General features: G+C 47.1%; 1 protein-coding gene across 1 annotated transcript; it reads right to left on the reverse strand.

The window, feature by feature from the left end:
- Positions 1–6,044: 6,044 nt before the first annotated feature.
- On the reverse strand, positions 6,045–21,649 carry LOC121008342 (THUMP domain-containing protein 1-like). The gene is made up of 4 exons (XM_040440810.1): positions 21,443–21,649; positions 11,322–11,463; positions 10,375–10,623; positions 6,045–6,520 (listed from the first exon to the last, which is right to left on the reverse strand). Exons 1-4 carry the CDS (start codon positions 21,632–21,634, stop codon positions 6,345–6,347), a joined length of 759 nt encoding a protein of 252 aa, XP_040296744.1. The 5' UTR covers positions 21,635–21,649; the 3' UTR covers positions 6,045–6,344.
- Between the last annotated feature and the right edge of the window lie 3,073 nt (positions 21,650–24,722).

Here is a 24,722-nt window from a genome sequence, read left to right on the forward strand (position 1 = left end):
CCCTGGGGATAGGTACCTGGAGGGGGAGGGCAGGGAGGCCGCGTTGATTTTTCCGCACGGTCCCACAAGCGAACATGGATCTGGCGGCAAGGGACTGGAACAAGGGGATACTAGTATAAAAGTTATCCACGTACAGGTGGTAACCCTTATCCAGCAGTGGGTACATAAGGTCCCACACAAGTTTCCCGGTAACACCCAGAGTGGGGGGACATTCTGGTGGTTGAATCAGGGAATCTCGCCCCTCGTATATACGAAATTTGTAAGTGTACCCTGAGGTACTCTCACAAATTTTGTATAGCTTTACGCCATACCTCGCCCGCTTGGAGGGCACATACTGGCGGAAAATGAGTCTCCCCTTGAACGCAATGAGAGACTCATCAACTGCGACCTCCCTTCCAGGTACATAGGCCTCCATGAATTTGGCCCCAAAGTGATCGATGACCGGCCGTATCTTATACAGACGGTCATGGGCAGGATCACCTCGGGGTGGACATGCTGCATTATCGGAATAATGCAGACATTTCCGGATGGCCTCAAACCGGGAGCGTGTCATGGCTGTACTGTAAAGTGGGGTCTGGTATAGGACGTCCCCACTCCAGTACAGCCTGACACTGGGTTTCTTGACCAGGCCCATATGCAGCACGAGGCCCCAAAATGTCCTCATTTCGGCTGCACTGACCGGCGTCCAGCCACCGGGCCTGGCCAAAAAGGAGCCCAGGTGTTGAGCGACGAACTGTTGGGCGTACAGATTCGTCTGCTCCACCATCAGATTTACCAGTGGGTCACTGAAAAAATGACAAAAAAAAGTCATATTCAGTGTAGCCCACTGTGGAAATCTGGATTCCTGATTGGCCTACAAAATCAGGAATCACAGGCTCGTATCGCTCTGGGCTACACCAGACAAGTTCACCGGCAGGGGGCTCCGGTGGATTTAACTGGTGGGCCGGTAAACCAGTACGAGCCCCAGAGCTGCTCGTACCAGGCTGGGCCACAGGGTCCCTAACATGGCGGTCCCCTTGCTCCGCCTGGCGGCGTCTCCGCTGCCTTGGGGGCTCATCATCATCGCTAGATGATGAGGAGGACGCGGATGACAACAGGAATGTGGGGTCATCCTCATCCTCACTGGGACTCTCGGAGTCAGAGGCAAGCTGGGCGTATGCCTCCTCGGCCGAGAACGTCCGGCGGGCCATAGGGGAGTGTGTGTCTGCGTGTATATGTGCGTGTGTGTAACTCTTTATTTTGTGTGCGTGTGTGTGGGGGCACGGGTGTTCGCGGACTTAACCCTAAAACTAACAGAAAAAAAAAAAAAACAACTAACTAAAAAAAGGCCAAAAAATGTGAAAAAAAAAAAATCAAAACCGCTGATCAACCGTCCGAAGTTGATCAGCGGTGAGGTGTGCGATGCGCTAACAGCGGCCGGACACTAAGTGCCGGCCACAGTCAGCGTACACCAAAAAAGAAAAAAGAAAAGAAAAAAATGCACCCCAAAAAAGGGGGGGGGGGGGGGGGGGGGGAGTGGCAGCACCCCTGGGGGGTCTAGGGTCACACAGCTGTGCTGTGGACCCCAGACACCCTAACTTAGGGTGATGCAATAAAAGTTCACAAACTAAGTTTCCCTTTTTTTTCCCTGCCTAAACCAAACTTTCCCTGTGCTGTCCCTATGTACCTGATGGGGGGTGCTGGGGCACAGATCGGGTCCTGGGGGTGCTGGCAGAGACACGTGCAGGCAGCTCCTCTCTCCTCCGGCTCCGGAACACAAAAGGAGGAGGAGAGGAGCGCCTGCCTCTTTTGAATTTGGCGCCGGACCGCCCACAGACCAATCGGAAAGCGATCCTGAGTGGTGATGTCACCATCACCACTCAGGATCGCTGGATGGTGATTGGTGGAGTGAAATCACACCACCATCACCATCCTGTTCCGGGTTATCGGGTCTTCAGAGACCCGAATATCCCAGAAACGCAGAAAACCGCAGGTCTGAATTGACCTGCGGTTTTCTGCGATCGCCGACATGGGGGGGGGGGGGTCACAGGACCCCCCGACGCATTTGCCCCAGGTGCCTGCTCGATGATTTGAGCAGGCACCAGGTTCCGATCACCGCCGGCCGAGCGGCAGTGATAGGAACCATTCATGACGTACCGGTACGTCATGTGTCCTTAAGTACCAGGACATCATGACGTACCGGTACGTCATGTGTCCTTAAGAGGTTAAGTGTTCCCTTTTTTTTTTTTTTTGAGCAGTGTATTTGTAATGTGGGTTAATTATTCTTGGGATCGCGGGATGCTATTCTGTACATGTCTTACAATTTTCATTCAGTAGCCTAATTGAACAATGCTTTGATGTGCATGCTGCAATGTTAATGGACATGATGTCCTACCTATTTGTGATTACTTCTTTAATAAAAGTGATTGAACAACAAAGTTATTACTACTGTAAGGGGTTACACTCTCAGGCTGGGCGGCGATGACAGATTCTCTTGCAGACCACAGGGTTAAAGTCCAAATGCTGCTTTATTTATCACACTCCGGCAATACAGGCAACCCCAGCTATAATTCACTGGGTAAGGTGAAGGTCCAGCACCACAAAACATAAACCAAACTGAAATAAACATCTGCCCGTCTGGGCTCTGGCTAATACAGTAAAGATCCTAGCTCACCTATTGAACACAGGTCACACAGAGAACTCGGCTTCTCTAGCCAGCAGGGCAGCCATCTTTCCAGGCATTACTCTCCTCAGACTGACAGCCTGGACTGTGCTTCATTTCCCCTTGATGATCCCTGGCTTCAGCTGGGATCCCTCAGGCTAGGGGAAAACCTGTCCTGGATTTTATTTACCTCACCCAGTTGAGGAAGCTAGGAGGGATATACACTCCTTCCAGGACTTTACCATACACCTTACCACACTACATAAAGAGATGCATCAGATTTGAGAAATCAGGCCTTATCCACACTCAGTGACACGTCCGTGAAAAAAAAAAGTGTACGTGTTTCATCTGTGAAGATGTCCATTTTTACCATCTGTGTGTCAAATGAAAATTAATTTCCAAAGAATCTCCTATCAGTCTTCAGTGAATAATAGACGCACCACGGATGCAATCTGTGGTGTGTCCCCGATTTTCACGGACCCATAGACTTCAATGGGCGTGCTGGGTCCGCATCAGGGATCAAAAGTAGTTCAAGTGTCCATGACTTTTTTTAATACAAAAAAATACTGAAATGTGAACGGACACATTTAAATCAACGGGTACGTGTTCTGTCCGTATAAAATGCGGACAGCACACGTCAGTGAAAAACGGGAATGTGGACGAGGCCTCAGTGTTCGGTCAGTGATTTCCATCAGCGATTGTGAACCAAAACCAGGTGCAGAACAGATGGTACACCTACAAAGAAAAATCAAAGTCTAGAGGCATGGGCAGTAAATATTATTCCAGCATCCCGAGACCAAGTCTGAGGTACCGCAGCGCGTAAGTATAAGTCCAAAGACATGGGAAGTAAGCCAGGTACAAGTCCAGGATCATGCGCGAAAGGCTACACGTCAGCAATGATGAGGGGAGAAAAGGATGGGAGCGCTACAATCAGCGCTCTCATTACTAACTCTTTTGGTAAAGATAATAACATTGTAACCAATGATACGCCGATGGCATCCGTGAGGTCACAACCAGAGAATTTAAAAGATCAGTCCCACCCTTTTTCAAACACAGACTGCTCAAACCCCTGAAGACGCCAGCTTAGCTGGCGAAACATGTCAGGGGGGCAGTGTTTGAGGTATTTTTTTTTTTAGACAGCTAGTGCACTGGTTACTAGAAATTACTGATGGATGGATTCTATATGTAGCGCAGGGAGAGAGAAGGAGCGAGTCTGCAGCAGGGATCTGATTGTACCCACTAAATCGAGCCTCACATGTAGTATAGAAAAATATCTTTATTGCACATAATCATATCAACTCAATATTACACAACAATACAATATAAAATCCATGGGTGAGAGCTATAGGGCAAAAATCTCCCCCCCCCCCCCCCACACAGACACTATAAACCTATATTACATATACAGGTAATATATGCACACCAACAGGTAAGACATAATAAAGTGCTAATGCTTTAGGATACCAGGGTCAGTATATCATTTGTCTGTGTTGGGTAGGGATTGTCCATATCACTCTGATGGCTGTTGGTGACACTTACTGGGATCTCCCCGAGTTGTAGCCATGTAGTTCGGACCATATTTGATGGGGTACCCTGGCTATGTGTGAGATGAGTATTGGATCTTTTCTACTGACCAGACATAGATGACTGCACCATACCCTATAGCAGGGATCAGCAACCTTCGGCACTCCAGCTGTTGTGAAACTACAACTCCCAGCATGCTCCTTACACTTCTGTGGGAGTTCAGAGAACAGCTAAGCAAGTGTGCATGATGGGAGATGTAGTTTCACAACACCTGGAGTGCCGGAGGTTGCTGATCCCTGCCCTAAAGCATTAGCACTTTATTATGTCTTACCTGTTGGTGTGCATATATTACCTGTATATGTAATCTAGGTTTATAGTGTCTGTGTGGGGGGGGAGATTTTTGCTCTATAGCTCTCACCCGCGGATTTTATATTGTATTTTTGTGTAATATTGAGTTGATATGATTATGTGCAATAAAGATATTTTTTCTATACTACATGTGTGGTTGAATTTAGTGGGTACAATCATTTGGCATGGTTCCATACAGGACATACATGCTTTGGCTTATGGTTGTTGTTATTTGGTGTTCTAGCAGGGATCTGATGCAGCTCACTAACCGTTAGGCCTCTTTCACACGGGCGTCATGTGTTTGGCCCGGATAAGATGCGGGTGCGTCGCGGGAAAATGCATGATTTTTCCATGCGAGTGCAAAACATTTGTAATGCGTATTGCACGCGCGTGAGAAAAATCAGCATGTTTGGTACCCAAACCCGAACTTCTCACAGAAGTTTGGGTTAGGTGTTGTGTAGATTGTATTATTTTCCCTTATAAAATGGGAAAATAATCGCATTCTTAATACAGAATGCTTAGTACAATAAGTCTGGAGGGGTTAAAAAAAAAAAAAAAAGTAACTCGCCTTAATCCACTTGTTCGTGCAGCCCGGCTTCTCTTCTGTCTTCTTCTTTGAGGAAAAGGACCTTTGATGACGTCACTGCGCTCATCATGTGACGGACCATGTGATGAGAGTAGTGACGTCACCACAGGTCATTTTCGTGTGCACGGCAAAGATGAAGACAGAAGAGAAGCCTGGCTGCGCGAACAAGTGGATTAAGGAGAGTTAAATTATTTTTTATTAACCCCTCCAGCCCTATTGTACGATGTTATTCTGTATTAAAGAATGCTATTATTTTCCCTTATAACCATGTTATAAGGGAAAATAATAATGATCGGGTCTCCATCCTGATAGTCTCCTAGCAACCGTGCGTGAAAAATCGCACCGCATCCACACTTGCTTGCGATTTTCACGCAGCCCCATTCACTCCTATGGGGCCTGCGTTGCGTGAAAAACACAATATAGAACATGCTGCGATTTTCACGCAACGCACAAGTGATGCGTGAAAATCACCGCTCATGTGCAACAGCCCCATAGAAATGAATGGGTCCGGATTAAGTGCGGGTGCAATACATTCACCTCACGCATTGCACCCGCACGGAAATCTCGCCCCCGTGTGAAAGGGGCCTTAGGCCTCATGCACACAACTGTTGTTCGGGTCCGCATCCAAGCCGCAGTTCTTGCGGCTCGGATGCGGATCCATTCACTTCAATGGGGCCGCAAAAGATGCAGACAGCACTCCGTGTGCTGTCCGCATCCGTTGCTCCGTTCCAGGGCCCCGCAAAAAAAATATAACCTGTCCTATTTTTGTCCGTTTTGCGGAGAAGAATAGGCATGTCTACAATGGGCCGCCTGGTCCGTAAATTGCGGAAGGCACATGGGCGGCTTCCGTTTTTTTGCGGCAGATCCGCGGTCGTGTGCATGAGGCCTTAATGTAACAGAGATATTGATACATGGTAGAGACACAGTGACACAGCTGATATTTTCAAATACTTTTATTTAGTTAGTAGGCGTTTAGAACATTAAGAAATGAAAACTACGTTTTAATATACAACTAATAACACATGCAACAAAAAGGCTCTTATTGGTCTTCTGGACCATTTGTAAAAAGTGGAAACAAAACCAGGTGCGGCTTGCAAATCTTTCCCTTATACCAGATCTCTGTGTAGCCTCCACTCCTGGTTTTGGTCATAATCATGGATGGAAATCACTGGCAGAACACAGACACTGTGAATACGGCCTTAGGCTAGGTCTGGAAGTGGTTAAGCATTAGAGCCCACTGCCTGGTCATTTTTTTCCCTCCTCCCCACTCTTTATCACCTCCTGCAGGTTATATTGCTTGAACAGGTCGTAGTCCTTCACCACCCCCAGGCAGCAGACATTCCAGAGGACATCCACTACAATGGTGTAGTCTGGGTTTATCAGGTCGAACCTATTCCTTGGATTCAGCCTGTGAAGTACAGCTGAAACATAAAACAGTGTAAAGTCTATAAAGCCATAAGACACCTTGCCAATAATATTCAATAAAAAAAGTGACCAAAAAAGGTCTAAAAGAGCTCAAAATAGTATCAATAAATACAAATTGTCCCGCAAAAAACTCAAACAGCTCCATAGACTGAACTATAAAAAAAATAAATAAAAAAAGTTTCTGGGGGTCAGAATATGAGGATTACACTTACCGGTAATCGGATTTACCCTTCCCCCACGACAGCACCACAGAGATGGCTCCGCCTCCCAGGACAGGAAACCTGCAGCATAAAAAGGTGGAGCCACTCTCCCGCCTCAGTGAGTTTACAAAGCATGGGAAGGACTCCAACCCAAGTTAGTTTATAATTCCTTTTTTTTTTTGCTACCCCACGTGACATCACACAACACCATCACCAAAGGGAGGAAATAAGGAAGGGTGCTGTCGCGGGGTCTGGAAAATCCAATTACCGGTAAAGTGTAATCATCATTTTTCCCTTCCCCCACGACAGCACCACAGAGGGCGATTACAGAGAAAACCCCCTTCCTTAAGGGTGGGTAACCACTTCTAGACTTTCTTCCCAATAGAAGATCAGAGACAGTTGAAGCCAATAGCGACGGTAGAAGGAGAAGACCACGTGGCAACCTTACAGATTTGTTCAATAGAAACATTAGCCCTTTCAGCCCAAGCGGAAGAGACTGCACGAGTAGCATGTGCTCTCAGGAAGTCTTCCATAAGAGATGTAAGCCAGGGAAATAACTGTCCTAATCCATCTGGCTAGTGAACTCTTTGAGGCCACCTTACCTTTATTTATGCCAAAAGCGCAGAGGACTTACTTCAACCCTAGGTTACCCCTACGTAACGTATAAGGCATCTCCTGACATCCAGGCAGCGGCCAAACTCTTTCCTTCTCATCTCCGGGCTTATCAAAAAGAACCTGAGGTAATCTTAAGCTAAGAATATCCAGATGGAAGCATAGGGAACCCCAAGGAAATTTTAATATTGGACACTAGACTAAAAACCAGCATAAACTTATAAAAGAAATCTCATATGGGTTTCTCATCAAGTATTTTAACAAAGTAAACATAATAGATTTAACAAACATTTTAGAGAAGTACTTATCTTGACAAGAATGAAGGCGATTGCTGAACACAGATTCCTTTGGTGCAGAATATATTGCGAGACAGATGCTTTGATCCAAGATCCACTTGAGGCCCTTTCCTACATCACCAGAGGAACTTTAGGCCTCCAAAATTTCCTCGCAATCTGGCATCCACGATGGAGCTGTACCGTGGCATCCATCCCCTCACAGATCTGCCGCAAACAGGTCCCATGAGTCCCCTGGACCTTACAGATCCCCCTAGGGTCCCTGCCAGAAATACCGCACAAACGACCCCGCTGACCTTACCAGGGCCTCCCTGGGAAACACTAGATGGGCAGCAAGTATTTATAGGGTTTTGCTGGCGCGCAATACCCCCTGTATGCCATCCAGAGTAAATGTTCTAGTCCATCTTCATACTCCCAACCAGGAGCCATATAGGGCTTTGTTGGTATGCCTTACATCCTGTAGGCCATCTAAGCAATATGGTCCAGCCCATCTTCTCACTCCTCACCAAGAGCATTACAGGGCTTAGTTAGAGTGCTATGCTTATTGTAGACCCTTAACCACAAATAGACAACCAGACAGTCATAGAACTAGTTCACCTTGCCTGCATTTGCCCTCAAGGTAGACCACCACCGAGGCATGGCGGCACCTCAGGCACAGCTGGACACATAGACCTCCACTTAGAGCCAACCCTGCAGACACGGTGGCAGTAGAAGCTGCCAGCCGATCGAACATACTAAATAAGCCCAGCAGCAGAAAACAGTTACCATGTGATGCTGAAAGAGCAGTCATCCCAGCAAGCATAAAAAGAGGAGCAATTGTTCCATAGGCACAGGCGCCACCGGCGCACAGCCGGACAGGCACAGGCGCACAGCCGGACAGGCATAAACGCCATAGGCGTACAACCGACCATAGATCGGTATAAAGCAAAACATTCAACCAAGCATGCATAGATGCAAAGGTGTTCAACCATACCGTCATCAGAATTTGGCCTAACAAACATAACACCAAAGGCAAACAGTCAGAAAAGCCCTGAAGCCATGAGACAGCCAGCCAGGCCCTGAAGCCATGAGGCAGCCAGCCAGGCCCTGAAGCCATGAGGCAGCCAGCCAGGCCCTGAAGCCATGAGGCAGCCAGCCAGGCCCTGAAGCCATGAGGCAGCCAGCCAGGCAACTAGGCCATATAACACCAAAAATTTGCTGTAAAACCTACGCTTTTTAGAAGGGACGTCCACGTCTTGCGCTTTCTTCTCCCCTGGACCGCAATGCATAGGAAAAAAGCCGCTCCAGAAGACCCAATCCCTGCTGGGTCCCGGCCCACATGCGGAGGAATACAACACCCCCCATTGAGCTGCTTCCATTTCCTTTATGTTTCAGCGTGGCCTCACTCCCATTTGAGGAGCGCACAAGCACCTGCCACAAAAGCCAGGTGGAAGCCTCGGACCACCACCGGCTCCTAGGGTCCTGCCAGCCCAACATATGGGCAATAGACCCCAGCAGGTATGTACCTCATAGCCCTCCAGAGCATCTCTGGGACATCCTTGCTTATAGCTAAGAACCTGAAAGAGAAACTGCAGGTCTCCCACTCCAGGGACAGGAAACCTCACTGAGGCGGGAGAGAGGCGCCACCTTTTTATGCTGCAGATTTCCAGTCCTGGGAAGCGGAGCCATCTCTGTGGTGCTGTCGTGGGGGGAAGGTAAAAAACATATTTAAGTTTTTTTTTTTGTATTAAAAAAAAAAAAGATAAACTATTTAAGGCCTGTTTCACAATTGTGACAGGAGTTTCCGGCAGAGAGCAGCCTGCCAGAGCTCTCTGGTTCTGGAATGCTTGCCTCATGTACTATAATAGTGCCTGTTGGAAATGGACGGACTCAGAGAGCCGCAGCAGGCCGTTCCGGTAGAGAGCTCCTGCCGGCAGTGTGAAAGGAGCTTGAATGTGGTACTGCTGTAATCGTACTCACCTTGAGACTGAAGGGCACAGATCAGATTTAGGGAACACTGTAAAAACTAAACCCTTGTTTTCCCGTTTCCCACAACATTGTAAGTAATATTAAATAGTGCAACTTGTTCTGCAAAAAACAGGGTCTTGTAGGTGTTAAAGGGTTTTCTCTCACTTCAGCAATACAAGACACTAATGTATTGTGATTGTCCATATTGCTTCCTTTCCTGGCTTGATTCATTTTTCCATTATATTATACACGGCTCGTTTCCAGGGGTTACGACCATCCTGCAATCCAGGGGAGGTGGTCATGCTTGCACACTAGAGAAAAAAGTACCAGCCCAGGACAGTGGGAGCGTGCATAGACTAACAATTTTTCCTATAGTGTGCAAGCACCACCACTGCGGCTGGATTGCAACCATGGAAACGAGCAGTGTATAATGTAATGGAAAAATAAATCCAGCCAGCAAAGGAATCAATATGGACAATCACTATACATTAGTAAGTGCCTTGTATTTACTTCCTCTACATGATAAATGCCATTTGCTGAAATAAGACCACCCCTTTAATGGCAGTTTTTTTCAACAAGGCATCTGTAAAAAAACGTTTGGAGTTTAACGGCTTTTTTTTTTTACTGGTTGTGTGAATGCAGCCTCAGCTGGGAAGAGCCTTATATTTTTGTTCATGTCCTAATGTGTACAGGCAGCAGACCACCTCAGCCGTTCATTCTCACGGTAATAAAAATAATAAATAATCACCCCAGAGAGTCACCCATAAAGCAGTCGGGGACATCAATTTTACATCTCACCTGGCAGCTCATCGACAACCATGGTCCTGTTCAGAGTAAGGGTACATCTCGCTTTAAATATAATCTGAAAGTTTCCTTGTTTGGGGGCTTTAAACCAAGGCTGGAAGAAGGTCTCTGCATATTTCCTGAGATCCTCTGGGTTCGCATTACAAGTACCGCTGAAGGGTAACATACGAAGGAGGAACTGCGTCTTCATCTGCTTTGTGGTGTACAGATCCTTTAAAATGTGGTGGACCAACTTCTCGGGCTCTGAAACGAGACATGTTCACAAATATTAGTTAGAAATTGGCCCACATTCTGACATTTAGGCAAAGCGTGAACAAAGTAATGGGACATTAACCCCTTCCTGTGCTGTGCCATACAATTACATCACATCAAGCAAGTCGATAACCCCAGTAGATTTTGCCTGTGGCAACGGAAGATAACTCCAATCCTGAGCATGTAACCCATTACATGCCATTGTCAATTGCTGACTGCGGCATCTAAGTGGTTAGAGAAAAGAACCGGTTCCCTCGCCCTAACCGTAGTCTGATCAGAAAGTAACCCCGGGGTTGTTATGGTGGGCAGTGGTCTAAGAATGGCTTTTGCCAGGGCCGAACTTGGGCCTTATGTCAGTTTAGCTGGAAGGGTACAGCCACACGGTCAGGTTTCCTAATGCAGTTTTGGACATCAGAATCAAAAGTAGATTATAAAAGAAATGAAAGTATACAGGACAAATACGACTTCTTACTTATATCATTTAGGAGAGTATGGCTGAGGTCAGAATAACACTTGTGTGCAGCGGCCAGTTTTGGAGACAGCTGTGCGCCAACAGCGAGGAACGTCAGTTACTAAAACAGCGTAGCGCAGCCGTGTCCGTATCACCGACCATATGGCGGTTATTCCGATCTGACATTGCCCCTGGAACACTCCAGCAACTACATGTAAAGAGGAACATGATAACTCACCTACATTACAAGTCCTCATGAAAATATTACTGGACCCGATATGTTGTGGATGAAATCTGCGCAAAATCTCTTCAGTCTTGATTCTTTTCTCTGGAACAGTTTGAGCAGATTCCCCTTCATCATCTTCTTCCTCCTCTTCCTTCTGTAAATAGAGGAATACATTTACTTATTCACAGGCAGGCCTAGGCCATGTTCGGATGCTGTGGGCTTGTAGCAGATTTACGGTGAGGGATCCATGCTGAAAATCTGTAAAGAAGAACAGTATAATACAAGCCAGTGGGGTTTTCACAAAATCCAATTTAGGGCTCTTTCACACCTGCGTTCTTTTCTTCCGGCATAGAGTTCCGTCGTCGGGGCTCTATGCCGGAAGAATCCTGATCAGTTTTATCCTAATGCATTCTGAATGGAGAGAAATCCGTTGAGGATGCATCAGGATGTCTTCAGTTCCGGAACGGAACGTTTTTTGGCCGGAGAAAATACCGCAGCATGCTGCGCTTTTTGCTCCGGCCAAAAATCCTGAAGACTTGCCGCAAGGCCGGATCCGTAATTAATGCCCATTGAAAGGCATTGATTCGGATCCGGCCTTAAGCTAAACGTCGTTTCGGCGCATTGCCGGACCCGACGTTTAGCTTTTTCAGAGTGGTTACCATGGCTGCCGGGACGCTAAAGTCCTGGCAGCCATGGTAAAGTGTAGCAGGGAGCGGGGGAGCAGCATACTTACCGTCCGTGCGGCTCCCGGGCGCTCCAGAGTGACGTCAGGGCGCCCCAAGCGCATGGATCACGTGATCGCATGGCACGTCATCCATGTGCATGGGGCGCTCTGACGTCATTCTGGAGCGCCCCGGGAGCCGCGCGGACTGTAAGTATACCGCTCCCCGCTCCTACTATGGCAACCAGGATTTTAATAGCGTCCTGGGTGCCATAGTAACACTGAAAGCATTTTGAAGACGGATCCGTCTTCAAATGCTTTCAGTACACTTGCGTTTTTCCGGATCCGGCGTGTAATTCCGGCAAGTGGAGTACACGCCGGATCCGGAGAACGCAAGTGTGAAAGAGGCCATACATCAGGAAAAAAAATCTGCACACAGTTTAGGGTGGGTTGCGCATTTTTAAATCTGCGGCCTCTGGTGCGGGAAGTAGCACAAAGTGTAGTGGCCGTGGCACATCACCGCTGAGGCCATTCATTGACTGCAGCAGCACATGTGACATCATCTACCTGGACGTTTGCAGGATGGGGACTGTAAGAGCGCCAAAGGAGCCAGGGAACCAGAAACAAGCAGTGGGGGACAAGTGAGTGATTTTTTTGCCCAACAGGTTGTGAGCGGGCACATATCCACCTGGTCTCGGCCTTTTTTTTTATTATTTAAAACGTTTATTGTTTTCCAGAAAAAGTATTGACAAGGTTACAAGGTAAATACAAGATTCTTACTGGTGAGTGTAGAATACATAAGGCAACAAATAGTTTTTCAATACAATTGGGAGCCTATCCCAATAACAGTAATAACCGCAAAAGAGGAATAGTACCAAAAAAGAGAAAAAAATAAAAATTCAACAATTACAAGGGACGAAAAAACAAGACACGGACAAGAGAGAGAGAAACGACAAGGAGAAAGGAGGGGAGGAAAAGGGGGAAACCCTATACGAACACTGCTACAGACACGCTTCCCGAATTCGTCAGAGTGCGAAACAGCTCCCATGGGCCTCCATACTTTAGTAAAACGAGCAACATCTGGAGGGGTAACACAGATCAGGTCTTCCATTCTTTGGTGGAGAGCTATTTCCTCAAACCACTCCTTGAGTACAGGGGGGGGGGGGGGGGGAGATGACTTCCAATGACGAGGGATGACCGTTCTAGCGGCTTGAAGCATATATTTCAGGAGGGAGGCTTTGTAGGCTGGGATAGTCAGGTCAAATATGGACAATAAGAGGGATTCAGGCGTATTGGGAATAGGAATCCCTGTCACGCTCCGCGTGACTTTATGCACTGAGTCCCAAAAAGGTCGCAGGAGGGGGCATTGCCACCAGACATGAAGCATGGTGCCTTCTTCCGACAAACATCTCCAACAGTTATTGGAAACAGTCGGGAACATTTATGTAGGAGAGCAGGGACTCTGTACCATCTAGACAGGACCTTATAATTTGTCTCCTGCGCCCTTGTGGGAATCAGCGCCTTGTGAGTCAGGAGGAAGGCTCTCCTCCACTGAGAAGGGGTGAGCTGCACATCCAAGTCACGTTCCAGGCTGAACAGAAAGGGGGGAGTTGGGTAGAGTGTTGGAGGGTGAGTAGGTTGTAGATGGTGGAAATATCCCTGAACACTGCCGAAGGGGCCAGACACATTTGTTCGAATGACGTTAGGGATCTAGACAGAGCGTGGGTTTTGCGCATGGACGAGTAAAAGTGTTGGAGCTGGAGATATTGAAAAGTGTGACCGGGGCGAGTAGTAGAGGGCTCTATTAGCTGATTAAGAGGTTTCAACGAGGACCCATGTAGGACATGACCGAATCGGAGAGGGCGCAAGCTCGTGCCTGTCAGGAAAGGACGGGCGGAGCTGCCAGGTGGAAAATTAGGATGATCTGTAATTGGGGTTAAAGGGCCCTTGACGTCAATAAGAGAAAGGCTGCTGTGTATGGAGGCAAGTGTTGCAAGGGTGTGGGTAGTCGTGAAGGAGGGGCTAGGGGCAGAGACACTAGATGACCCAATAACCCAAGGGAGAACCAAGAGCGAGGTAGGGGATGAACCCCGCGCCATATGAACCCATTGCTTTGCTGAGTCCACTCTCAGCAAGTCCAGAAGTCTGGCGTACGCCGTTGAGTAATAGTATAATCTACAATCCGGCAGACCTACTCCCCCTGACTCCTTGGGCTGAATTAGAATATCATACTTCGTCCGCGGCTTGCCCGGGGCCCACACGAACCGCGTAAAGCAGCGTCTAAACTGTATCCAAAAGGGTGCCGGTATTCGGATAGGGATGGTCTGCAGGAGGTAGAGTAATTTAGGCAGCAAGTTCATTTTCAATATATTGACCCTGCCAAACCAAGAGAAATCCCGGCGATGCCAGGAGTCCAGTTCCGCCTGGAACCGCCGAAGAAGCGGAGAAAAGCTTATCTGAAAGAGCTGAGAGAGGTCCGCCGATAATTTTATGCCCAGATATTTTTATACCGGTAGAAGGCCAAGCGAAAGAGAACGAGGATTTAAGGGAGAGACTAGGTCCTGAGGTAAAGAGACATTAAGGGCTTCGGACTTGGACGCGTTAATTTTAAAGTTCGACCATTCACCGAATGTAGCAAGTTCGCGGAGCAAGGACGGGAGTGAAATACGCGGATTGGTTATGTATAACAAAAGGTCATCCGCAAAGGCCGCGCATTTTTGCTCTACGTCACCTATCCGTACCCCAGTAATATCCGGATTAGCGCGGATAGAGGTGAGGAGATGCTCCATAACCAATACATAAAGGAGGGGGGATAGCGGACAGCCTTGACGCGTGCCATTGCGGATGAGGAAGGGAGGGGAACACATGCCATTAATTTTAACACGAGCAGAGGGTTGCTGGTAATGGCTAAGAATTTTCCCCAAGAAGGCCTGGCCTATCCCTACTCCTACCAGGGCAGTTCGAATCGCCTGCCATGATACCCGATCGAAGGCTTTCTCCGCATCTAAGGATAACAGCATAAGGGGGGTATTGGTCGATTTCGCATAATGAATAATATCTAACGTCCTGAGAGTGTTATCACGTGCTTCCCTCCCAGGAGTGAAGCCCACCTGGTCAAGGTATATCAAGGAAGGCAGGAACGCATTTACCAACCTTGGCCAGCAATTTGGCAAACATCTTGAGGTCCACATTCAGTAACGAAATAGGGCGGTAGCTAGCACAAAGATGTGGGTCCTTATTCGGATTTGGGATGACTGCAATGTGGGCCATGGTAGATTGAGATGAAAAGGGTAGCCAGAGGAGACAGCATTGAAGACCCGCACCAGGAAGGGAGCAAGCGGAGTCGAAAGGGACCTGTAAAAATTGGCGGTGAACCCGTCAGGACCAGGGCTCTTACCCCCGGGAGGGATTTAATCACGTCCCGCAGTTCCATTCCGTGAACGGGGGTCTCCAAGCTGGCGCTCTGTTCGGGAGTTAACGTAGGGCTACCAGGAGGCAGGATAGGCTCTTCAGCCTGGGGGGCTAGGAGATTATATAAGCGGAGTAAAATGAGTGGAAGGAGGAGGCAATCTCCTCAGTGGTATGTACCATACGACCAGATGGTGTCTTGACAGCAGGGACGTGGGAAGCAGCAATATGGCCTCTAAGAGCCCTCGCAAGCATGCGCCCGCACTTATTACCATATTCATAAAATTTACTACGACAGGTTTGGATCATCCGTTTATAGGACGTTTCCAAAAGACGTCGTGCATCCATGCGTGCATTCTGAAGATCAGAGAGGACAGAGTGAGAGAGAGAGCGCTTGTGAAGAAGTTCCAGGATGCAAACCTTCTGCAGAGCAGTCTTCAAAGCAAAAGCTCTTTCTTTTTTAGGCGGGCGCCATGCTTAATGAGGACTCCCGGAGAACACACTTCATGGCCTCCCATTGCATGGGAGGGGAGTTGGGTCTATGGCATGGTCAGAGAGGAAAATTGGTCACAGTGGTGTGGAGATCCGCAAGCGCACACTACGTCTAGAAGAAGGGACTCATTAACCGCCAGGTCCATTCAGTCCTTGCTAAGGAAGGAGCATCAGGGAGCAGAATACCGGGGCATGATCGGACCAGAGAATGTTACCAATAGATGTGGAAACGAGCCAAGAGAGGGCGGAGTGCTGAACCAGAATGTAATCTATTCTACTGTATGAGGAATGGGGGGCGGAAAAGAAAGTGTAGTCCCTAGGTCTCGGCCTTTTTAAGCATCATTCACACATCAGTCTTCCACGGACGTGTCCTGTACGTGTTCTTCAGCACATGTACCCATTCATATTAAAGTGTGTAGTCACACATCGTTTTTTTTACCACGACTCATGGGTCTGTGTTTTTGGCACGGGTGCTGTGTTCACGGGTCCATCACGCCCATTATAGTCTATGGGTCTGTGAAAACTAGGGATGCGATCAGTGTTTCACGGATCATTAGGAAGAGATGCTTTGAAAATTATTATTCAGCTGTGCAGTGTGAGTGAATCACAGACAGCAAAAAACGGACACGTTGACCTAACACTGATCCTTCACGAATCGTCACTGACCACCTTTTCACGAATTTAAGCACAGACATGGACGTGTGAATGAAGCTTTACACAGCAGAAACCTGGAGGCGACACCGACATTTAACCCCATGCTCACTTGTGACCAAGAAATTTGAAGGCCTTTCCCTGGAAATGCTGCTCTCCCAGTACCCGATTGGCTCCCATGTGCTGAGATTAGGGAGCTCCCATAGACTAGAATGGTAAAATCACTGCAGTCTATGGGAAGAAGCGATCAGACAATCCCATGTTCAAGTCTTCTTTAGGGGGACTTTAAAAAAAAATATATATATATATAAAATATATTATAAAAAATTAACTCACTCATCCTGTTGTTCGTGCAGCCGGCGTAGTCTTCTTTCAGGACCTGCGGTGACGTCAGCGCAGGTTCAGCTGAATGTAAGATAGATTTCTGTCTTCATTCAGCAGGACCTGCGCTGATGTCACCGCGCTCACCACGTGATTACGTCATCAAAGGTCCTTTTGCAGGTCCTAAAAGAAGAAGAAGTGGAAGAAAGGAACATCCCTCGCGCAAGGAACTAACCAGATGCGGAATGGCGTATCTTCAGAAGTATTTATTGCAAACTCACTACGCGTTTCGGGGGACAAAAATCCCCTTCATCAGGTGAATAGTGTTGCATAACAATTGGGTTTTGTTTGTTCAATTGTTATGCAACACTATTCACCCTCATGAAGGGGATTTTGTCCCCGAAACGCGTAGTGAGTTTGCAATAATACTTCTGAAGATACGCCATTCTCATCTGGTTGGTTCCTTGCGCCGAGGGATGTTCCTTTCTTCCACTTTACATTAATCCTCATGTGGGCCCTGGCACGCTCATCTGAGGACACCTGCATGCATTGCTGCATACCTACCTATTGGGGATTGATTTTTTCTCCGACACGTCTTCAATAGCGTTGTGTCTATATATGCACAACCGTTCAAGTGTGAGCCTCCTAAATTGGAGTTTATTCAATCTCCCATACGTTTTCACCCTATAGTGTGCCCCGTTTTTCTGTTTTACAGCAAACACCACGCTTGTTCATTTAACTGAAAGAAGAAGAAAGAAGAAGATGCCGGGCTGCAGTGAACAACAGGATGAGGTGAGTTTTTTTTTTTAACCCCTCATGCCACATTTTACTAAGCATTCTGTATTAACCACCTCAGCCTCCCCTGGCTTAAACCCCCTTAATGACCAGACCACTTTTTACAATTCTGCACTACACTACTGTCACGGTTTATTGCGCGGTCATACCACTTACCATCCAAATGAATTTTACCTCCTTTTCTTCTCACTAATAGAGCTTTCATTTGGTGGTATTTCATTGCTGCTGACATTTTACTTTTTTTGTTATTAATCGAAATTTACCGATTTTTTTGCAAAGAAAATGACATTTTTCACTTTCAGTTGTAATTTTTTTTAATAAAACTACATTTTCTATATAAATTTTTCTCTAAATTTATTGTTCTACATTTCTTTGATAAAAAAAAAATGCAATAAGTGTATATTTATTGGTTTGCTCAAAAGTTATAGCATTTACAAACTATGGTACAAAAATGTGAATTTCCGCTTTTTGAAGCAGCTCTGACTTTCTGAGCACCTGTCATGTTTCCTGAGGTTCTACAATGCCCAGACAGTAGAAAAACCCACACAACGACCCCATTTCGGAAAGTAGACACCCTAAGGTATTCGCTGATGGGCTAGTGAGTTCATAGAAGTTTTTATTTTTTGTCACAAGTTAACGGAAAATGATTTTATTTTTATTTTTCTTACAAGTCTCATTTTCCACTAACTTGTGACAAAAAATTAAAACTTCCATGAACTCACTATGCCCATCACGAAATACCTTGGGGTGTCTTCTTTCCAAAATGGGGTCACTTGTGGGGTAGTTATACTGCCCTGGCATTTTAGGGGACCTAAAGCGTGAGAAGTAGTTTGGAATCCAAATGCCTAAAAAATGCCCTGTGAAATCCTAAAAGTACTCATTGGAATGTGGGCCCCTTTGCGCACCTAGGCTGCAAAAAAGTGTCACACATGTGGTATCGCCGTACTCAGGAGAAGTAGGGCAACGTGTTTTGGGGTGTATTTTTACATATACCCATACTGTGTGTGAGAAATCTCTGTAAATGACAACTTTTAAAAAAAAATGTATACAAAGTTGTCAATTTACAGAGATTTCTCTCACCCAGCATGGGTATATGTAAAAAGACACCCCAAAACACATTGCCCTACTTCTCCTGAATACGGCGATACCACATGGTGTGACACTTTTTTGCAGCCTAGGTGCGCAAAGGGCCCCAAATTCCTTTTAGAGGGCATTTTTAGACATTTGGATTCCAGACTTCTTCTCACGCTTTAAGGCCCCTAAAATGCCAGGGCAGTATAAATACCCACATGTGACCCCATTTTGGAAGAAGACACCCCAAGGTATTCCGTGAGGGGCATGGCGAAGTTCATAGAAGATTTTTATTTTTTTGGGCACAAGTTAGCGGAAAATGATATATATTTTTTTTTTCTCACAAAGTCTCCCTTTCCGCTAACTTGTGACAAAAATAAAATCTCCCACGGACTCAATATGCCCCACAGCGAATACCTTGGGGTGTCTACTTTCCAAAATGGGGGTCACATGTGGGGTATTTATACTGCCCTGGCATTTTAGGGGCCCTAAAAACGTGAGAAGAAGTTGGAATATAAATGTCTAAATATTTTTACGCATTTGGATTCCGTGAGGGGTATGGTGAGTTCATGTGAGATTAATTTTTTTTGTCACAAGTTAGGGCTCTTTCACACTTGCGTTCTTGTCATCCGGCATAGAGTTCCGTCGTCGGGCTCTATGCCGGAAGAATCCTGATCAGGATTATCCTAATGCATTCTGAATGGAGAGAAATCCGTTCAGGATGCATCAGGATGTCTTCAGTTTCCGGAACGGAACGTTTTTGGCCGGAGAAAATACCGCAGCATGCTGCGCTTTTTGCTCTGGCCAAAAATCCGGAACACTTGCCGCAAGGCCGGATCCGGAATTAATGCCCATTGAAAGGCATTGATCCGGATCCGGCCCTTAAGCCTAAACGTCGTTTCGGCGCATTGCCGCATCCGACATTTTAGCTTTATTAGAGTGGTTACCATGGCTGCCGGGACGCTAAAGTCCTGGCAGCCATGGTAAAGTGTAGTGGGGAGCGGGGAGCAGTGTACATACCTTCCGTGCGGCTCACGGGCGCTCCAGAGTGACGTCAGGGCGCCCCAAGCTCATGGATCAATGTGATCACATGGATCACGTCATCCATGCGCATGGGGCGCTCTGACGTCATTCTGGAGCGCCCGGGGAGCCGCACGGAAGGTAAGTACACTGCTCCCCCGCTCCCCACTACTACTATGGCAACCAGGACTTTAATAGCATCCTGGGTGCCATAGTAACACTGAACGCATTTGGAAGACGGTTCCGTCTTCAAATGCTTTCAGTACACTTGCGTTTTTCCGGATCCGGAGTGTAATTCCGGCAAGTGGAGTACACGCCGGATCCGGACAACGCAAGTGTGAAAGAGGCCTTAGTGAAATATGAGACTTTGTAAGAAAAAACAAAAAAACAAAAACAAAAAAAATCAATTTCCGCTAACTTGTGGCAAAAAATAAAATCTTCTATGAACTCGCCATGCCCCTCAAAAGTGATCTTTTTATAGCGCAGCAGCGATTTTACGGTATTTCTTGCAGTGATCAGAAAAAAAAAATTCTGTCACTGCGGTGGGGCGGACCTGAACGCAAGTGTGCGCACAAGATCAGGCCTGATCGGCGCAAACACCTGCGTTTTTTGTAGAGCCTATAGAACATGTCCTAGTCTTGTCCGCAATTGCGGACAAGAAAAGGCATTTTCTATATAGTTCTGGCAATGTGCGGATCCGCAAAATACATTGCTGTGTGTCCGTGTTTTGCGGATCCGCAAAAACACATACGGACGTCTGAATGTAGCTTACAGGGGGGTGATCAATGACAGGGGGGTGATCAGGAGTCTAATATGGGGTGATCAGGGGTTAATAAGTGACGGGGGGGGGGGGGGTTGTAGTGTGGTGTTGGTGCTACTTATTACAGAGGCTGCCTGTGTCCTCTGGTGGTCGATCCAAGCAAAAGGGAACACCAGAGGACCAGGTATGTTAGACGCTGTTAACAAAACAGCATCTAATATACCATTTAGGGGTTAAAAAAAAAAAAAAAAAAAAAAAAAAATCGCAATCTACAGCCTGCCAGCGAATGATCGCCGCTGGCAGGCTGGAGATCCACTTGCTTACATGCAGTTCTGTGAACGCGCGCCTGTGTGCGCGCGTTCACAGGAAATCTTGCCTCTCGCGAGATGACGCGCCCGGCGCTTGAAGGAGGAACAGAATCGACGCCTCGGACCGCAATCCTGCGTTAGGCGGTTAACATATCAGAACCATGTTATAAGAGAAAATAATACAGTAAATTGACTTATCAATTTACTAACATCGTCTCCCTAGCAACTATGCGTGAAAATCGCACCGCATCCGCACTTGCTTGCGATTTTCACGCAGACCCATTCATTTCTATGGGGCCTGCGTTGCGTGAAAAACGCAGAATATAGAACCTGCTGCGATTTTCACGCAACGCACAAGTGATGTGTAAAAAAATCACCGCTCATGTGCACAGCCCCATAGAAGTGAATGGGTCCGGATTCAGTGCGGGTGCAATACATTCACCTCACACATTGCACCCACGCGGAAAACTCGCCCGTGTGAAAGGGGTCTAAAGGGTCAGGCAGGGAGTGCATTGTCTGCAGCTGTGGTAGAACTACACCTCCCAGCATGCCCTTACAATCTGCAGCCCTCGTGGCATGCTGAGGGTGGTTGCTCCGCAGGGTGCCAGGATACACGTACAGATACATGGCAGAGCTCGGGCCCTACCTTCTCAGGGCCGTACAGCAGGTCTCCATACTCAGTGAGCAGGCCGCAGGCCTCCGACACGCAGTCCCTCCCATGCTGGCTGCAGTAGATGAGGATGCCCTGCATGCCCACCGTCATCTGCGTGCCAAACTTCAAGCCTTTGTTAACAAACCGCCTTTTCTTCCTCGGTCCAAATACGGGGGGACGGTTCATCTCAGCTGCAGGAGCGCCTGTCACATAAAGGTAATACGTAACCGCCGTCTTTTCTGTGACGTCACCAGGACGCACCGTTGTGTGGTAACTGGTAAGGGGCCGTCTGACGTCATCAGGAGGCGCCGCTGTATGGGCATCTGCTGTGGTAACACGTGGTTTGTGTTAGGATGGTGTTTGCCAGTGACTTGCAGCTTGTGGTGCTCCATGTTATTTGGTGATATTACACCTCCTTGGGAATGTTTCAGTAGCTCCACTACTAATGGAGGCTTATTGCTCTGTTTTCAGTCACCAGTATCAAAAATGGACTTTCTTCAGGGTGCAGCCACATGGAAGCAGCAGTGCCGCATTCTGGCTAAGCTGACACAGCCACACAAGCTGCGGCAGAACCCTAGTAACTGATTAGAACCAAATTATTTATAGGTGCGAGTTGTGAGAATAATTTTGTATAAATATGTCCTCCATCTTGTTCATATGTGGAAAATTAGTGAGACAGCTGCAAAGGGGGGGGAGGGTCTCTGTGTATCCTAGCTTCAAGGACAGGGTAAGGCCTCTTTCACACGACTGTTTTTTTTCCCCGTTTTGCGGGCTGTTTTTTGCGTTCCGTATACGGAACCATTCATTACAATGGTTCCGCAAAAAAACCTGAATGTACTCCGTATGCATTCTGTTTCCGTATTTCTGTTCCGTTTAAAGCTAGAACTTGTCCTATTATTGCCCGCAAATCACGTTCCATGGCTCTATTCAAGTCAATGGGTCCGCAAAAAGAAAAATGGAACACATACGGAAATGCATCCGTATGTCTTCCGTATCTGTTCCGTTTTTGAAAATGTTATGCCCAGTCCAATTTTTTTCTATGTAATTACTGTATATGTCATACGGAAAAACGGAATAGGAACGGAAACACAACGGAACTCAAACGGAACAACGGATCCGTGAAAAACGGACCGCAAAAAAAACGATAAAAGCCATACGTTCGTGTGAACTAGGCCTAAGGCAGTGCCCTGGGCCCCCTGATCAGAGTTTGATGTCCAAGAATGTTATGTTTTGGTTTCACATAAACTTCTTAATTAATTAAGAATTCTTTTTAGTATGATGCAGAAGTATAACCTTTTGTAAATAACTAGTGTTGAGCGAACTTGTGTTTTAAGTTCGGCGTCTAAAGTTCGGGTTATCGAAGTATCGCGTTATAGATTCTAAATTCCGTTATGGTCCGTGGTAGCGGAATCCATAACGCGATTCTTCGATAACCCGAACTTTAGACGCCGAACTTAAAACACAAGTTCGCTCAACACTATAAATAACCAATGAAGTCACTAGTTTCATATTCCCTCCCTTCCCCTTGGTGGTGTGCAAAACTTCAATTGAAATCCGACAATCAGAAGTAGGGGTTTTTGCCCCAACAAAACTTGGCGCCTCTGCGAGGAGCTCAACTAAAGGACACTTCATTGATCTCCTGAAAAATTGAATAATCCGGGACGTACAGATATTAAAGTCAGCGCTGCACGGTAAGAGACTTTATCTTACATTATATCTGTGCCTCCCTGACTGGTTGTCTGGTTTGAGGGATTGTTGAAGGAACGTACGTATAAAGTCCTTTTACAGTCGAGTCCATATTGATAAAGAACCTTGAAATTTGAAAATACCTATGACTGTTGGGTTAAGTTTCTGTAGGGGTTCAGTCACACGTCCGCAAATGGGTCCACATCCATTCTGCAATATCGGAATATGCTATCCGCATTTCCGGAGCGTGGCTCTGCAAAAAAATAGAACATGTCCTATTCTTGTCCACAATTGCGGACAAGAATAGGCGGTTCTATGGGGGGTGCCGGCCGGGTGTATTGCAGATCCGCAATACACTACGGACGTGTGAATGGACCCTTACTTTGGTTGGGATGTTTTTGGTCTGGCTTTGGGAGTCACGGTATAAGTTTTGCTTGTTCTTTACTGTGTTTGGAAAATTGCTGAACATTATAGAAAGAGAAATCAAAGTCCTTGGACTCCGATGTCCAGTTTGTACATTTGGGATTTGTATAATAAATCTCAGTAACCGAGTACACTAGGTGAATATAATGAGGAAGATCTATGGAGACTGAGGGGATATTTTCGTTTTACAGTCCTAACCTCAGTATCTGAGGAAAGGGATTTAGGGGTCATTATTTCAGAAGACTTAAAGGGAACCTGTCACCTGGATTTAGTGTATAGAGCTGGGGACATGGGCTGTTAGATGGCCACTAGCTCATCTGCAATACCCAGTCCCCACAGCTCTCTGCGCTTTTATTGTGTTAAAAAACAGTTTTGATCCATATGCAAATGACCTGATATGAGTCCTGTATCCGGAGATGAGTCAAGCGGAAAGGAGCCCAGCACCGCCCCGCGTCCTCCGAATCTCCTCCTTGCTGGCTGACGTCACAGAGCTGGAGCACCGAAATCTCGCGATGCGTGAGCTAGCGCATGCGTAGTTCGTTCCCTGTGCTGATGCCAGTACAGGGAATGAACATGATGCCGACACTGCGCATGCGCTAGCTCGCGCATCGCGAGATTTCGGTGATCCAGCTCTGTGACGTCTGGGTGAAAATAAGGGTATGTCTGGGTTCAGCTCTGAACCCGGACAACCCCTTTAAGTCCTGACTAGGTGAACCAGAAGGACTGTCCAAGGGAGGAGGACCTAGGGTACGTTTTAACTAGGTGTACCAGAAGGATTATAATCCGAGGGAGGAGGACCTAGGGGAAGCCTGGCCGGCAAATTGTGTAATTCAGGATTTGGGGTGTTAAAGTGCCCTGTGAGCCAGACCCAAATCCTGCGATTGGACTGAGACAGACCATGGGGACCATACCAAGTAAGTCCGGGGAGCAAAAGAGGAAAGCTGCCAGAGAGCGAGTAGAAAAGGGACAGTAGAGATGTATGCAGCTGGACTGCGGACCATTTGGACTGACATGGGTTGGGATCAGACTGGAACAATAGGTGAGCATTTATGGAAGGCTTGAGACCTGCTCTGCAAACCAAGTTAAAAAGCCTGTAAACCTGAATGGCGAGTCACTCCATTGCCATTTTTACCCCCTGCTAGGAAACAGGCGACCCCGTGCCGAT

This window comes from Bufo bufo, chromosome 7 (assembly GCF_905171765.1).
Source record: "Bufo bufo chromosome 7, aBufBuf1.1, whole genome shotgun sequence".
Lineage (NCBI taxonomy): Eukaryota > Metazoa > Chordata > Amphibia > Anura > Bufonidae > Bufo > Bufo bufo.